We start from the raw sequence: 18,109 nt of genomic DNA, 5'->3' as shown, positions 1-18,109 counted from the left end.
GAGTGTCCATGTGGGTGCTCCATTTTAGGTGACTGTAGAGTAGTGCCCCTTTCTGGAAGGAAGGAGCTCTGGCATTGCAGTCTGGGTGGATAATAAAATTGAAAGTCTGTACAGCATCTCATATCAAGTCCTGCTATGTGACATAGTGCTGTGTGAATGTATGGCAAAGGCCCAAGTTGTTGCCCTGCAGATGTCCAAAATGGGCACACGGTTAAGGTTATGAATGTCAAGAAAAGCTCTGGTGCATTATGTGGGTCTGTTGATAGTGGTGATAAAAGTCAATGCAGCTGGAGCATCATTTTGGCAGCCTTTGGATGTGGTGTCTCCTTTATTGTTCCATGATGAAAAGAAATAATGTTGATGATTTTCTCAAAGACTATATCCTTTCAATGTAAAAAGCTAGCGTCCTTTGGACATCCAGGGTATGAAGCATCACTTCCTACTTGTTTCCATGAGGTTTCGTGAAGAATGCTGGTAGATGGATGGGTTGATTCAAATAGAATGACTACACTATTTTAGGTAGGAACTTCAGGTGTGGTGACAGGATAAATTTGTTTGTGAAAAATATTGTGAGAAATGTGCCATGAAGGTCCCAGTTCTTTAACTCTGAGAAGATGTGATAAGAGACAAGGAAGGCCTGGAGAGGTAAAGAAGGGAGCACATCGCTAGTGGTTCAAAAGGAGACTCCATAAGGCATCATAATAGCAGACTGAGGTCCCAAGATGGAGTGGGGACTCATATTTCAGGGCAAAGATTGCACAGACCCTTTAGGAAATGATTGGTGGTAGGGTGGATGAATACCAAGAACTCACCTGCTTTGTGGAGGAATGCCATTATTACCACAAGGCGTACTCTGACTCAGCTCATGGAGAGATCTGATTTCTTGAGTTCCAGTATGTAAACTAATATCGTTGCTAGAGGAAAAGGAGTTGCTACTGTTTCACTGTCTAAAAGAAAGCCCCTTTTCTCCTCGGAACTGGTCATTTCACTGTCTCAGGACCATGGAGTAGCCATACCCTTCACGTGGAGTTTTGCCAGCTTTGGGCTGTAGATCTGGCCCACACCCTGATACAGGAGATAAGGTAGAAATAAGACTGTGTCACAGTGCTCCAAGATTTTCCTTCCATGAGCGGAATGAGTTTTGTCTTGTGCATCAATAGTGATGTCATATGCGCTTGTTTGGATGTGTACCACCATGGCACCCAGCATCCCGCAACCCCTCCCTACGCCCTCAGCCACGAGGCCTCCCGCTTCCCCATGCTCCATGGGAGCCATGAGTTATACAGCCTTCCTCATTCTCTGACCTGCCCCAGCAAGGTCTGGGGTGGCATGGCTCCAAGGGCAAGCGGCTTCTATCCTCCCCGGAGAGGCCGCACAGCTGCCCTACTTTGTTCCCCTCATTCCCCCCACACAATCCCCTATCAGCTCTGCACTGCATGGACTAGCAGTTAACTCCTCCCCACACACCACCTGCCTCTGAGCATCCCTCCTGGAGGGTGGCTGCCAGAATTTAAATTGAACTGCACAGCTTCTTCGCTGTCCGGGGCGGGTAGGAGAGGCACACGTGAGAACCAGGGGGATTCAGGTGGGGAGGGCACAGGAGCCACACAACCTTGCAGGGGTTGGGAGCATGCAGGAGCCACAGAACCTTGTGGGGGCTTGGGTGGGGACCATGCAAGACACGTGTGGCGTTGCCAGTAGTTCAGGGCGAGGGGGCACATGGGAGCCCTGCAGCCTTGCCCCTCAATGGCAGGGGACTGGAGCCATGTGGCCTCTCCCCTCACAGCCACAGGAAGAAGGCCAGGCGTTGCGCCCCCTTCCCTCCCTCAGCTCACCTCTCCCTGACAGAGGGAGAGGGCTAGGTGTTGTGCTCCTTTCTCCCACCATGCCTGCCAGAGGCAGTGGGCCAGTCCAGCTGCAGCCTCGGCCCAGTCCAGCTCCCCAGCGGCTGGAGGGGAGAGAGCTGGGCCAGCTTCAGTCTGGCCCAATCTTCCCCCCCTCTAGGGGCCAGTCACAGGAAAGTCAGGGCAGGCCAGGGCTGCTACACCTCGAACTTGCCTTCCCTGGTGGCAGTGGAGAGCCAGGGCTGCCTATCCTCAGAAAGGGGGGCTGGCGAGCATAGGGCACTGGCCCTAGTGTGTTTGTATATATTTTAAATTGTTATGGAAGAAAGCCCCACTTACCGTGCAGATGAATTAGCTCCTGCCCCATCTTCTGCCCTGTTACACAGCTAGCACCTCTGTCTCCTTCTCCAACCCCTGCTGTTCCCCCCGCCAGACCCACAGCCCAAACTCCCAGCAGCAGCAACCACCTGCCAGCCCCATGGCCCCACCTCCTACACCTGGCATGGAGGGGCAGGGCCCCAGGATATTTATGGGACAGGCCCAACCCTTGCATAGTGTCAGGGTAAGGTAGAATATCACTGCAAGTCCATCTCCTAGATGAACAACCGCAGGGTGATCATCCACCTCCATGCATTCAGTGGCCAGTGCTCTCCATTGCCATGCTGGAATCTCCACATTCATTTGATGACAAGATTTTGCAGAATTTTAAAATCTTGTGCACTGAATTTTTCATTTTTTAGTGCAGAATACTCAGGCGTATCTGAGTAATGTCTCTCATCCTGGCTTTCTGACAGGCTTCTAAATATTATGATTTTTCCCTAGCCTAATGACCAGGGGAAAAGTTTCTCCCCCACAGGGCGTTTGGCACTACCTAAGAACATTAATATATACAACCAAATCCCACACCGTCTCCTTTTTCAGGAGTAGAAAGGAAGCAGTATTTGTGAAAATTAGAAGCAGTTTTTCGAGATTTAACACAAGCAGCTACTAAGTAAGTTTATAATAGCTCCTTGTAAATTACATCTTAAGGATCATCCATTCTGAGATACTGTAATTATTTTAAATATAGACCTGTTTATTATATGAGCTGTCTCATCCTGCTTGATGCATAGGTGTGTCTTTGAAAGCTAAATGACAGATGCACTGCAGTGTCAATCATGTTTAGTGAAGTTCAATTCCACTGGGGGGGGTTGAACAGTTATAAAAAATGTTATGAAGAGAAGAAAATAGCCATCAAATACTATTTTAGGGAGCACTTAACATTTAAATTATATTAACACCTGTTAGCACAACTGATACTAGAACGGTCATTATGCACTGATTTTCAGAAACACATTTAGGGTACGTCTAGACTACACGCTTCTTTTGGAAGAAGCTTTTTCAAAAGCTGTCATGATTATGAGGGTTAGCCAGCAGCCTGGGGATTAAGGGGTTAACTACACCTAGCCAGGTGGAGTGGCCAATAGGAATGTAGGTAGGACTTTCAAACTGGGAGAAAGGAATTTGGGTTTTTGCCTTCCTTTGTCTCTCTGAGTGAGTCCTCTGCAGCTACAGGGAGGGACAAGCAAGTCTCTCTCTCTCTCTCTCTCCAAGAAACAATTCTTCACTTTCTGTAAGTAGGGTAAAGTTTAGGTAGTTTTGTTAGGCTTTATTGTTTTAAGGGTTAGGTATGGGATCTGATATCTGGCACTGCTTAAAAGATATTTGGCTTTTCTTTTTAACTAAATTCTAGCCCATGGTGTAATTCCTCCATGAGTATATTTTGTTACCTTTCCATCTGATCCTTATGCTTGCAACAGGAATATTGTTGTAATAATAAAAGTTTCTCTATTCTTTTTATTAACCTGGTGTGACAGGGCGCTCGCCATGCACTGGCCCTTTAAGGGCAGACCCCGGCCTGAACCAGGGCCGGGGAATTTAGCCCGGCTGAGGCTGTACTAGCCCATTAGGGCCTAGCTGGGCGCTATAATAGAGGATGGGCTGCTGCTGTGAAGGGAAGCAGTGAGAACCTGGCTGCTGAGGGAGGAGGAGGCTCCCTGGAGCTAGGGCAGGGCTGGGGAGGCCAGGCAGGGCTAGGGGAGCTCTGGCCTGCAAATCCTCAGACTGCAGGGCTTGAAGGAAGGCCCGCTGGAGGAACATCAACCCCCGGAAGGGGGGCTCAGAGACAGACTTGGCCACTGCCGGAGGGCAGTGTGGCGAAGAGGACGCCGCAGCCGGGAGTAAAGAGGGGAGACACCACCCCAGAGAAGGCACCCTACCTGCCAAGGGAGCCAATTCGTGAGGACAGACGGCAGGGGGATACGGTGGTGAGTGCGAACCCCCTCACACCTGGCATTGGTTACTTGTGTGTCCTGATTTTTATAATAGGGGTGAGATTTCCCAAATGATCTTTCCCCTAATCTCATTATTAATATTTGGGTGGTGGCAGAGGAAGTTTTATTCCCAAAATATAGGTTTTTAAGATTTTGGGGGAAGTTTTATACCAAAGCCTGGTAGATAAGGCTTTGGGGTAAACCTGCTGGCTCCCACTTCTGCATTTATCATGCCAGAATGGGGAAGGAGCCATGACAGCTTCTTTCGAAAGAGATCATCTAGACAGCCGTAACTTTTTCGAAAAAGCAATCCGCTTTTTTGAAAGAGAGCACCCAGGCAATCTGGATGCTCTCTTTCGAAAAAGACCTGTTTGCCGTCAAGAAGGCCTTTTTTTGTAAGAGCTCTTTCAAAAAAAGGCATTCCTTCCTTGTAAAATGAGGTTTACCGCTGTTGGAAAAAACGCGTTTTCGATTTAATTTCAAAAGAATGTGGCGACAGCCTAGACACAGGTGACTTTTTTTGAAAAAAGAGTCTGCTCCCGCATTCTGCCTTCTTTCCCCACCCCCAGTGCTGCTGCCTGATACAGAGGTGGCTCCCACCTGCCCTGCCCCCGCCTCAGCTGCTTCGGGGTGTGTGTGGGGGGGGGCGAGGGACTTTACACATGAGCCGATATACACAGGGAGCCAGCTTGAAAGGCAGTTTCCTTCATGTACTGGCTCCTGCCTGCCCCCTCACCCTCTGCACAGTCGCCTCCCTATCAGAAGCAGCAGTGTGGGAGTGGAGAGGGGAAGGGGGAGGAGGCAGCTCTGAGGGATCCAGTGCTGGAGGGGAGCCAGCTTTTAAGCTGACTCCTTCCAGCCCTGGCTTCCGCCTTCCCACCACGTTGCTGCCTCTGTGGAAGCCAGCAAGGGGGTAGGAGGGGAGGGGCAAGCGGCTCTGTGGGAACTAGCACGCATGGGGAACCAGCTTAAAAGCCAGCTCCCCGGGGGCACCAGCTCCCGCCGTCCCTCCACCCCTTACTGCTTCTGATACAGAGGCAGCAAGGGCAGGAGGTGTGTAGTCATTTGAATTAACCAATAAGCCTAGGCTTATCAGTTAATTGTTTCAACAGGTTTGCACTAAAATCCTTAACAAATGCAAACAGAGTTACTGGGAAAAGTGTGAACTCAAAGGCATTCAAAGGGGTGAATATTCCCAGTGATATACCATGACAACAAAAAGGAATGGATAACAACTAATCTATGTCTCGAGTGGCTTGAGAAATGTATGTACTGGAGCCAAAAGCCCATAGCACTTTGGGAGGTTTGGATCCGAAACACAAAATTGTGCTTATTTTTGACAACTGCTAAAGCCCTAAAGCACAGCTGCTTGTTAAAGATAATGTAAGGGGACTGTATTTAGATCCAAACTGTATCACATTGATTCAGATTTGTGATCAGCACATCTTACAATCCCTAAAGTGTACGTACAGGTCTGAGTTTATGGGCCAAATGCTAGTACCGCTTTAATGATTGGAAGAGTTGGACACCATTTAGGAAAGAATTTAACCTCAAGGATATAATCTGAATGCTAGCTAGAACCTGGGAAAGAATATCTCCATCTACTCTGAAGAATGGATGGCATCAAATGTGGCCAGCTCTAATGTTTGGGCATGGCCCTGAAATCAATGGCACGTCCAACTTCATTGGATATGAAGTGTCTGAAAACCAAAAAATTGTTAACAAGTTAATGGAGTATATCCCACCCTGTATGACCCACCCTGTAGTGCTTGAGCTGGCCAAGGATTTGGGAGAGGGAAAATTTACTAGACCAGATGGAAGTCAACAATGATACACCAATTGCTAATCAAATGACCAATGAAGAAATTATGCAACTAGTACAGCAGGGAAAGATAACAAAGAAGCCAATGATGGTGATGAAGATGAAGAGGAGGAGGTCAGAGAAAAAAAATGCCTTCAGTTGGCAACACATTTAATAGGACTGGAGCAAAGACACTTTTCTGAGCAATAGGTCATGTCTCTCTAATGAGTTTTTCTTGTATCGTATCAAGAACAAACAAACTACATGAGACAAGTTGGAAGATCGGTGAAAGGCAGCAAAGTGGAGCAGATATATCTATATCAACAATGCCAAATATTGTAATTTGATTTAGCAATTATTGTCTCATCACTTTGGAAGTGGAATTCAGGCTGTTCCATTTATTTGCCTTGGCGAAATAAAAATAACAAGAGATAATCCTCACACTGAATTGACCTTCTTTGATTTGGCAAATTCTCAGATTCAGCACCAGTCAGGTCCAAAGGGTGACAGTCTATAGAGGTTCAACTTGCACAACCGGTTTCTTGATCACAGTTTAGCTCTAGTTTAACCTTTCATAGCTATTCAGCTATTGGAGTCAACTTGTGGAACTCTGTGCCAGAGGATGTTGTAAAGGCCAGGACTTTAAGGGTACATCTACACTACAACACTATTTCGAAATAACTAGTGCATCTACACAGCAGGTAGTTATTTAGAAATAGTGTCAAAATACTGTCAAGCTGGAGGACTTCTTACTCCGACTCCTGTTACCCTCATTGTATGAGGAATAAGGGAAGTCGGAGGAAGAGAGCTCTATTTCGAAATAAGTGCTGCGTAGACGGCTCCCTATTTCAAAATAAGCTACGCAATTGACGGAGCTCAATTTGTGTAGCTTCTTTCAAGTTAGGGTGCATCTACACTGCAGGGCTTAACAGAGTTCAAAAAAGAATTAGGAGGATACGTCCATCAATGGCTATTAGCCAGGATGGGCAGGAATGGTGTCCCAAGCCTCTGCTTGTCAGAAGCTACAAATAGGTGACAGGAGTGGGATCACTTAATGATTATATGTTCTGTTCATTCTGGGGGCACCTAGAATTGGCCACAATCTGAAGACAGGATACTGGGCTAGATGGACCTTTGGTCTGACCCAGTATGGCCGTTCTTATGTTCTTAAGGTATCAAGTACAGGTCGAACAACTCTGTCCAGGATTCTGTGGTCCAGCATTGGCAGGGCCATGGATGCTGCTAGACTAGAGAGCCTTTGGACCAGAGAGCCCCAGTGGTTGGGAGTCCAGTGGCTGAGACTGGAACTCTGTGGCCTGGGGGCAAGAAGCCCAGGGGCTGGTGGCAGGAAGCCTTGCTGGCAGCCAGGAGGAGAACTGGACTGGCAGCAGACCCGGTTAGGGGTGCAGAGCCTGGCAGCTGGGGCCCAACAGCAGACCCGGGCTAGCAGCTCAGGGGAAAGGAGCTTGGTGGCCCAGGGCCAGCAGCAAAGCCAGGCCAGCAGCCCGGAGCCAGCAGCAGAGCCCAGCAGTGTCTGCTGACAAACCCAAGGAGATCCCGCAGTCCATCAGCAGAGAGGCCAGAATTGATCTCCCCTGGTCTGGCAAACTCCCTCTTTTGGGACCAGTCAGGTCCTGAGGGTGCCAGACCAGGGAGGTTCAACCTGTATCTTTGTTTTTAAATCTTCTGTAATTTAGAAGGAAATGAACAAATTATTCTGAATAATTGATTAGGCTTGATGTGCCATTAAATATTAAAAAATAAAGCTTCTATAATTTTAAAATAGGGAAGGCCAGTAATTACTGAGATAAATTCTTCTTGTTCAGAGACACTAACTCCAGTGACGCTTGATTGATTTAACAGCAATTTTTCTTTAAAGTATTACATCAATAATTAGCTTCAGACATATTAAAAAAGAAATTACATTTCTTTCCAGCAACCCTTCGATATCTAAAACAATCTCTATTCATTTTTAGATACCTAAAGAAAACTCCAAACAAACAGCCCCTAGCCCCACCCCACGTGATGGCATCTAATACTCACAAAATTTAAAAGAATATATGAGGGAAAACCAAGATTGCGTACATATACAAAATGAAAAATGGCTTTTCAAATGTCTTCTTCAACTAAGTACTGCAGAACATAGCATGCCTTATTTTTCTTGTATCATGCATCCTAACCACTTAATGTAATGTTTTGACTTTATTTTATATTGTCTTTAACTTCACAGCATATTAAAGATAATAACCCTTCCATTTTACTTACAAAGTTTACTGTCACAGATTATCAATGAGGCAAAATCTTAATTAAAGATTTAAGAACAGAAGAACAGCACCTATAATTACAATATCTATCCAGCTGAGTGCTTCAGAGCTATTGCCGATTTAGTTTAAGATTAAGCTAAACCAGGAAATAAGAGAGCATCCACCTTAGGAATGTTAAAATATGTTTATTTTTGTAAAAGTATAACTACTGAAATGTTTACATGCAGGGGGGGCAAGCAGGAGCAAATGCTGATACAGAGGGAACAGTGCGGGGCAGGGTAGGGGCAGTCGGCTCAGCAGAAGCACCAGGTCCCCCCTGAGCACTGGCTCCCACCTCCCCCATCCCACTGCTTGTGATACAGAGGCAGTGGATTGTTTGTGTGTGCATAACTGTGAGAGTTACCCGATGAGCCCAGGTTTACCGGTTAACTGTGTACACGGGTACACGTTAACATCCCTAATCCACATATGGAAAGGTTGTCGGTAACTACAGGCACTTTAAATTCATACCCTATCTTATTCCAGAATAATTTCTGAACAAACAAGTTGTGAAAACCATGATGCTTTCTGTCTAAAGCATGTGATATTAACTGAAGGCTCAGACAGGAGAGCAGACTAAAAGGGACCATTAGTCTTTTCTACTCTGATACTACCTATGTTCTTAATGTGAAACATACAAGACCAAACAACAATCTCAGAGACACAGGCATTAAGTGTAATTCACATTGTGTATTTGTGTGATAGAGCCAAAGTATGCATCCTATTTATCTTGTAAAATGAGGTATCCCAGAGATGTACGATCTGGTCACACAAGATTAAAAAAAGTGATTCTTTCACACGGGATTCATGACCTCGTTCTTGTTATCTAGTGGCATATTTACCTTCAGACCAAAAAAAGCACAAAAAATTGGTATTTCAAGCAACTGAACATAGCTGCATTATTTCTGTTGATGACCAAAGCTTAAAATGAACCCAGACTTACAAACTGAAAAAAATTATAGAATAAGTTTCCATATTGAGGTAAGCTTTATATAATTATTTTAAAACAAGAAAATTAGATTTTTAATGTATCTATTCCCAAAAGAGTATACATGCTGCTTTGAATATATTACCATAGAGATCTCTATGGCAACCTCTGAAAATGAGGCCTACGTAGAGCTAGTAATGTCTCTAAGCATCTAATGAACATCAAGAACTCACATTTATATATTAACTTTGTTAACTCCTCAGGGATGGAGGCAAGAAAATTACCAGAATGTAATATGTTTCAAATTAAACAGCCTGCTGCAACTCAAATTATTGCACTCAAAACTTTTTCAGTGCTGTACTTTACATCTTTTCACTTTGTACAGGGCAAGAAAGTAAATTCAAAAAAAAATATTGAATTGATCACAGCATCATAATATTAGTTGGAATTAGAACTTTTAAGAGAAAAGGTAAAAATCTCTCTATACTTTGAGAAATAGAGCAATGCTATTATAAATGGGTTAAAGTCTTATCAACTAGTTATATTCCATATAAATGCATACACTGTAACAAACAGATATTAGACCTGTAGTGTCCAACATGCTAGCCATTAACCCCATGTGGCTATTTGGCCGGTTGAGTGTGGCTAGTTGGCTTGAACAATGTGGCTATTTGACCAATTGAGCGTGGCTAGTTTGTTACAGCAGTAGCCACTATAGTGGCACTTCAGAACTGGTTAGACACCATGGTGTTAGACTATCCTACATGCTGAATAATACAGGCTATTGCACATGCAGTAAGACGTAACAGTTACATGTAAGCAGGACAGTTGATGAGGCTTCTTGTTGCAGAAGTAATATAATTATATAAATTCAGAAAATAGGTGTGAGAAACAAAATGAAAGATGATTAATCTAGCACCCAAGTCACATAAGTATCAAATGAAACTAAGCCATGCTAAATGCAACTTTGTAGTACTGAAAACATGCCATTTACCTTTCCAGTTTTGGTAACTGTTGCTTGGATTGAATGGCTTGAATACATTCCACAAAGTACTCTGGCTTTATAATTGGTCGATTGCAAATCAAAGCACATATAGTCTGAAAAGAAACAAAGATATTAATTACCATACTCAAGTATTCAAGCAAAGTATGCTGTCACCCAGAACAGAGTATTTATGTAAGGCAGGACTACTCAACATGTGGCCCATGGGTCGCACGTAGCCCCGCAGCCTGTTTGAGGCCTGCACTGCAGTTTGGATTTACACAGGGGCTCAACACACAGCCCACGAGTGGGATCCAAAACAGAAAAGTAGTCAATACAATGGCCTCCTGTTTTAAAATTCCTGAACTGTCATTGCTCATTAAAAGTGCTGCCATATGGGTAGAAATTGAGTAAATATTGAATTTTATTAATATCAGCAGAACTGACTTAAATGGGGCCTACATGTTGTGTAGTCTTGCCTTACTCTTTGTATTTGTGTCCTTCAGTGTGAAAGAAGCTATTTGCATATATATTTGTATGTATATGCAACCATACTTAAATTGTGGCCATTGGCATGTGCTGTGAGTATCACTGTGGCCTGCAGGCCTTCCAAAGTTGAGTAGCCTTGATGTAAGGTTTCAAATGTGGAATGTATGTTAGCCTAAGTAGTTTTGTTCTTACACCAGGGACGTAATGATGTAGCTGCTTAAATCATTAACTGATAAGTGGAGTAAGAATGTTAAGAGGTGGGCAACTGACTAATCGATCAGTTGATAAGGGAAGGTGATCTGCCCCAGTTTGCGCTGGTCCAGGAGCTACCTCTGCTGTGGCTCTGCAGTTTAAAAGTAGTAAGAGCTGGGGCAGGAGAGTGGCAGGGCGGCCACATGCCAGATACACTGGCTTGGCAGGCCAGATCCAGCCCACTGAGGCTGTCTTGCCCATCCCTGGAGTAGACACTGTGTTTGCTTATGTCACCCTAAGTGGCCTCCAGTTTTTCTTGAAGCTTTGAAAATAGCAAAAAGAGTGTGCATCCTGTGTTTGCAACACTCATAACAACTGTGTAGGGGGATGCAGATTTTCAAGATTTTTAAAAGCTCAAAAAATATGAAATATGGATGACTCTGTGGAATGGAGGAAGCTGCATGTTGGGAACTTCACCCTTTGTTTCCAGTCACCCCTGAACAACTCATTTCTATCACACATTGCATTACCAAAAGACACTGTGCTGGACAATGTCAAGTTTCACCCTGCGATACCTACGCATGCTGCACAGCAATAGGCATCAAAACAAATACTCCATATGAGCAGGACTCGACAAATAATGCAATCTACTCTCCTGTGGCAAGTAGATTGCAACCCAGAAGAGCTGGGTTCAGGTGATCTGCGCATGCGCAGAATGATCTATGCATGCGCAGATCACCGGACAGCATGGCTGGCGAGAGGGGCTCGCCGCGGTTCGGCGAGCCCTGCATATGAGCATATACAGTGCAAACGCAAAAAGCCAAATATGTACACAAATGAGAGATATAGTAACTGAGATAGCTTTATGCTGAAGTAACTTGAGTCAGCCAAAGTTTGTAGTGTAGATATACTTCGTACATATAGATGGACAATGGAAGCATCCAGAGTTGAATTACATAGAATATACAGCGGCGAGGAGTCCTGTGGCACCTTACAGACTAACTGAAGTGTAAGAGCATAAGCTTTCGTGGGCAAAGACCCACTTCGTCAGATGCATGTCACGCATCTGACGAAGTGGGTCTTTGCCCACGAAAGCTTATGCTCCTACACTTCAGTTAGTCTATAAGGTGCTACAGGACTCCTCGCCACTTTTGCAGATTCAGACTAACCCGGCTACCCCTCTGATAGAATATACAAAATAGAAAGGATCTAAATTCCTGTCTTTGAAGGTGGAAACCAATTTCTAACTCCGTCAAATGACCAGATTATTCCATAACTATTCACTATTGGGTTTCTTGCACTTCTATAAGTATCTGGTTCTGGCCTCTATCAGACACAAGAATAATCAATGTTATGGACTGCAATCCCAAGAGTATGGTATGCAAACTCCTATGTTACTCTACTACTTAACTTGCCTGCTTCTTTTACATTTTCAAACATCATTATGAAGAGAAAATATAAAGCCCAGAAAAATGCATCATACACAAAAGAAGATGACAACTGCAAAATATTTTAACTTCTATAAACAGTTTAGACCCATAGTCCCCAACACGGTATTTGTGTGTGCCCGCCATGTGCTCGGGGCTGGCCTAGCCCCGGGCACGTGGCGCATGCATGGTGCCGGAGCTGGCCCCGGGCACATGGCGCACGGTGAGCGCCGGCCCTGGGAGTGCCGCAGATTGGCCGCCCGCGCTCTGGGCGCGCGGCGCTTGCAGGGGGTGCCGGCCCTGGGCGCGCAGCGCTTGGCAGGGGGAGCGCCGGCCCTGGGCGCATGGCACTTGCAGGGGGCGCCAGCCCCGGGCGCGCGGCGCTTGGCGGGGGGAGCGCCGGCCCCGGGCGCACGGCGCTTGCAGGGGGTGCCGGCCCTGGGCGAACGGCACTTGGAGGGGGCGCCGGCGCCAGGCGTGCGGCGCTTGCAGGGGGGGGGGGGAAGGGGAGTGCCGGCCCTGGGCGCACGGCACTTGGAGGGGGCGCCGGCGCCAGGCGTGCGGCGCTTGCGGGGGGGGGGGGAAGGGGAGTGCCGGCCCCGGGCGCGCGGCGCTTGCAGGGGCCAGGAGGGGGCACCGGCCCCGGGCGCGTGGTGCTTGTGGGGGGGCGCCGGCCCCGGGCGCGCAAGTGTCCCCGCCCCCTGGCGCCCGGCGGGCAAACGGCCACGCCCCCTGGCATCCGGGAACCTCAAATGGTTGGGGACCACTGGTTTAGACTCTTCTGATTGTAATTAAATGTTCATATTTCGTTTGTTTTTAAGGACTCTATTTGAAAACAATCATTCTCCTGGGTGAAAACTTGGCTTCACTGAAGTCAATGAGAGTTCTGCCACTGACTTCAACAGGGCACTAAGAGTTCACCCTGTTATGTTTTTACACAGAAGTCACAAGATTTATTAACATGCAGAAACTCAACCTACCTTAACAGTAACTTTTACTGATATCATGACAAGATGAGTACATTCTTTTGACCAATCATTCACAACAATGCCTCCAAGCTGCAGAATAGCTTGATTTAAAGCAGTTTTCCCAGAAGCCTCTAAACACGAAGAGCAGACAATCAAGGGATCATATTCCACTCTGCAAGGAACAAGTTACAGAAGAGAATTGTCTACGACTGTCAAGCAATTAAAAAAATTAATTATGATTAACCACACAAACAGTAATAGAATACTAATTATTTTAGTCTTTTTGGCTATTTTCTACATTTTCAAATATAATTATTTCAATTACAATAGTATACGGTGCTCACTTTAGTTTGTTTTTATTACAAATACTTGCTCTGTAAAAAACAAAGAAATAGTATTTTTAATTCCATTACACATCCTGTAGTGCAATCTCTATCACAAAAGTTGAATTTACAAATGTAGAATTATGTACATAAAGTAACTGCTCTCAGAAACAAAACAGTATAAAACAACACTTATAGGTCCACTCAGTCCTACATTTCATTCAGCTAATGATTTAGACAAGCAAGTTTGTTTACATTGGCAGCAGATAATATTGCCCAGTTGTTTAGCTGAGCAAAACGTAGGAGTGAATGGACTTGTAGGCACTGAACTTCTACACTATTTAATTTTGAGTATAGTTATGTAACAAACAAAAAAAATCTATATTTGTAAGCTGCATTTCATTATAAAGAAATTGCCTTAGTTGAATGAGGTGAACTCATCATTTTTACAGTAAATTTGTAATAAAACAAAGTGAATATTGTACACTTTGTATTCTGTATTGTAATTTAAATCCATATATTTGAAAAAAGTAGTAAAACAAAATATTTAATAACTTTCTTAGTATTCTATTTAACTGCAAATAAAATTGATTAATCACAATTAATTTTTAATTTAAGATTTTTAGTTAATCATGTGTGTTAACTGTGATCAATAACTTAGATTATGGCTGTTGATTTAAAGTGAAATTAAAGGTGGGCCAAATTAGCTGAGAACTAGGATTTCTGTCTGAAATATTTCCAGGGCTTTCTGAGCTGTGTGGAGCCCCAGTAGTCAGCAAGTTAGGCAGCTCAAACAACAGGAACTCCAAAGGCTCCAACTGCCAAAGAGCTGGGAGCCTGAAAGCCTTGTGAATGCTTACTTCAAAGGCATCCCTTCTAACTGGAGGGAAACTGGAAGTTTGGGAAAGAAATTTGTACGTGGATCTTTTAAGGTTTAACATAATATGCTAAATATATCGAATAGCACAACCGATTAAAGAAAATGCATACATAATTAACAAATTTCAAAGTGCATTCAAGTTAAAATAGATGTTGCTTCTTTTAAAGCACTGGTTCTCAACCATAGGTATTTGAAGCCCAGGAGTACACAAAAGTCTTTCAGGAATCGACTCATCTAGTTATTTGCCTACTTTAAAAAAAGACTATAAAAGATGTACTAACAAAGTCAGTACAAACTAAAATTTCATGTGACTATTGTATATACTGTACATTGAAATGTACAATATTTATATCCTAAATGATTTACGTCTGATTTTGTAAGCAAATAGTTTTTAAATGAAGTGAAACATAGGGGCATGCAAGACAAATCAAACTCCTGAAAGTAGTCTGGAAAGATTGAGAGTCACCGTTTTAAAGAACGCACCAATTTTGTTCAGCCTAAATTTAAATGTACACTGATTAAGAACACTTTGTTCCCTTTACATGAGAAATACAATTTAAAAAAATATTACCAGTTCAATTTTCTGTCCATTCCTTTTACATTTCCAGCACTGCCTTCTCTCTCCTGTTAGTGGAAAAAATCCTTCTTCTGTACAGTTCCTCTAATCTGAATCTGAATTGCTCTTCCTCATTAAGTCTCCTATCCCTTAAATCTTGCATGAGAAACCTACATTTTCTTCTTTGGTTTTGACTCTTCTGCTCTATTAGGGAATTATATGGTTCATTATTGGCTTCATCCCTCCACATCGGTGTGAAATTAGAGATGCAGCAGAACCCCTGCTTGAAGAAGTTTCCATAATATATAGGGTTTATAGTTTGGCTCAATTGCTCTTGGCACCTTCCCTCCCCCACTATACACATTGCTCCAGCACCGTTCCCCACATAGGAGGAGGATAAAACCCTGGGACTGGTAAGAGGACTGGGGGTAGCAAGGAAGTCTCAACTCCACAAGAGTTGCATCTCAATTTTTAAAATGCTGGAATTTTTGCAGCCAAATTACTATGGATCCTGTCAGCATTAGCTTTCCTAGGTGCTGAGGGAAGAAGCAGTTCTATGGGGTCAATGATAGGAAAGGGGAGGCTGTGGAATCTCTATCAACAGAGATTTTTTTTAAAGAGCAGGTTAGACAAACACTTGCCAGAGAAGGTTCACATAATAATCAGTCATAGAACTGTGTTTCTCACCAGTGGTATGAGTACCCTCAGGGGTACTCAAGAGAAGTCTGGGGAGGTACATCAACACAACTGAAATTTGAAGAAAACTGAATTTTTGTTTTAAGTTTTACAGCGCTTTATTATTTTTGTACTTTTTACACTCCAAAATTTCATCGCCCGCCTGGCTACAATTAAGTTGTTTAAACAAATGTATTGCAATGGTAGAAAAAAAATTGTATGTCTGAAAACTGTAGGTACTGGGGGTACTTATTTTTTTTTAAATGGGACACTTTATAAAAAAAGGTTGAGAAACACTGGACTAGACGACCTTTTGAGGTTCCTTTCAGTCCTATGACTCCATCTTCCACGAGTGTATTTGTACACTGTTCTCTGGCATTGAATTGTTCAGATTTCTGGTGCTAAAGTCTCAGCTATATATGGTTCTATGACGTTTTCTGTAACATTTCAGATATATTTGCTAAACATTATTGACACATTGCACCCCATATTCTTCAGGGAAATATGCACATGACTGTGAATATGTATATCTGGAAGATGCTTTATGCAAAATACATCTTATAACGTATCATTAGACAACTTAAAACCTGTTGCATGTGTATATTCTATTTGTGTGCAGGTACCATTCTTGTAATTGAAGTTGGAAATATGAAGTATAAACCTATTGACTAATTTAGACATGCTAAGTGAGGGATATTAGCAGTACTCAAGGAATTTAATGGCCCTGTACTTGAATCAAGGATCAGTGAATAGTCTTGTTTTTCTATATAAGACTGAAATATGGTTGGGCCTGCCAAGACATCTGGCCAGATCACCTGATGCTGGAACCCATTTTCAGGGCTCGCCAAGCAGCGGCGAGCCTTGCTTGCCAGCCGCGCGGAAGCGCAAGCGCTGACCGTGCTGCGTGGCCTTACCGGCTTAAAATCTACTCACCACGGGCGAGTAGATTGAATCATTTGTCAAGCCCTGCCCATTTTGGCTATTGTACTTTTCTACTCAAAGTGTGAAAAGTTTAAACTGCATACAAAGGACTCCCACCTTTGGCCAAAGTGATATAAAGTTGGGAAGCCAAACAATAGGTGTGACTGCAAGACACCAGGACACCCGTTTACTACCCAAGATAACTGCTGGAAACATCTAAGACTGAACAGTGTCAAGGATGAGGTTCACTTCGGAGGTTCCCAGCTTGTGAGAAAAAATTATTATAACTACTATTAGGGGAAGAATTTGCATATAACAAGTTTCTTAAGAGTACTAAGTTTCACAGGCGTGTTTTATTTTGCTTAATAACCTATTTACCACTTATCAAAATCTTGGAATGGTTCCTATCAAAAATTGCCCACTCCTAATTCAGAATCACAGAATACCAGAATTGGAAAGGACCTTGCGAGGTCACTGAATCCAGTCCCCTGACCTCATGGCAGGACCAAGCACTGTCTAGATCATCCCTGATAGATGCCAATCCAACCTTAAATTCTACTTTTCATACTTAATAAAAATCACTATTGTTTATTAATAAACAAACCCAGTGTAAATAAATGTTACTGGGGGAGGGGGAGCAACAGCCGCGCATCTCTCTCTTTCATTGATAAAGGGAGCAAACATTTTATGAACTTACCTTGTAAAAACTTTACAGAGTAAGATTTATCTGGGGTTTTGGTCCCGTTGGGGCAGTGCACCTGGGTGCTGTGTCAAGTCCCTTTGACTGAACCTTCTGAGAGCTGAATGGATCTCAGTGTCTGTGTTGTTCTGCTGTGGGCTATGACCACAACTCTGTGTCAATGCTGGAGAAGACTGGAGGGCCTGGTTTAGCAGGGCAGGTGGGATGCCCCAAAGGATAGGTAAATGGGCTCAGTGGTATGATCAGCCCATTCATTAAGTGACAATCTCAAGGGGATCTCTGTGACTCAATCGATCACAGTGAGATCCAAAAATAGATTATTATAAGAACTGAAGAGTGCTATTTTACTACAGACTAATGACACTTGTATCACTGATGGAGTAGGAGCCCAGTTTGAGACACAAACTTAGCTTCCATCCTTTTTAAGTCATTAAAAATGGTTATCAGTAACTTTATTTCTTCAGTGAATACCACTGTGTATTTATGAGGAAAAGCACTGCCTTACCTCTTAAAACCAAGGCTGTGTAAGAGTGCAGCTCCCCAGCTACCTCAGTTTCTTTCTCTCCACATCACTGATAAAGAAAGGAGACTGCCACACTTCCTCTCAACTCCCTAATTTTATTCCTCCTGTAAATATTCACGGATGTTTTAAGAACAGTTTTATTAAATATGGTTTTTATTCTTTGTTTAGGCTAATTGTAGAAGTCTTAGTCCTCATGATGCAGTGTCACTTATGGACTAATATTTTACCACCAAAGGTTTTAAATTCAATTCACAGGAGGAAATGTTATTCAGAAACTTCTACAAG

At 43.7% G+C, this 18,109-nt stretch overlaps 1 protein-coding gene across 2 annotated transcripts in view; it reads right to left on the bottom strand.

Annotated features, from left to right (window-relative positions):
* Window positions 1-18,109, bottom strand: part of NBN (nibrin) — a 52,292-nt gene that overhangs the window by 25,016 nt on the left and 9,167 nt on the right. The window contains exons 2-4 of one of the 2 annotated variants that reach the window (XM_075920421.1): window positions 17,807-17,928; window positions 13,259-13,418; window positions 10,183-10,286 (exon numbers count right to left, since the gene is read on the bottom strand). In XM_075920421.1, the coding sequence (XP_075776536.1) occupies window positions 10,183-10,286; window positions 13,259-13,285 (131 nt within the window). In that variant the 5' untranslated portion in view covers window positions 13,286-13,418; window positions 17,807-17,928. The remainder of the gene's footprint in view (window positions 1-10,182; window positions 10,287-13,258; window positions 13,419-17,806; window positions 17,929-18,109) is intronic. The other variant, XM_075920420.1, reaches the window with a different exon arrangement.

The sequence above is a fragment of the Pelodiscus sinensis genome, chromosome 2 (genome assembly GCF_049634645.1).
Source record: "Pelodiscus sinensis isolate JC-2024 chromosome 2, ASM4963464v1, whole genome shotgun sequence".
NCBI lineage: Eukaryota > Metazoa > Chordata > Testudines > Trionychidae > Pelodiscus > Pelodiscus sinensis.
Note: the sequence above shows the minus strand (reverse complement) of the source record. Positions and strands in the feature narration are given on the sequence as shown.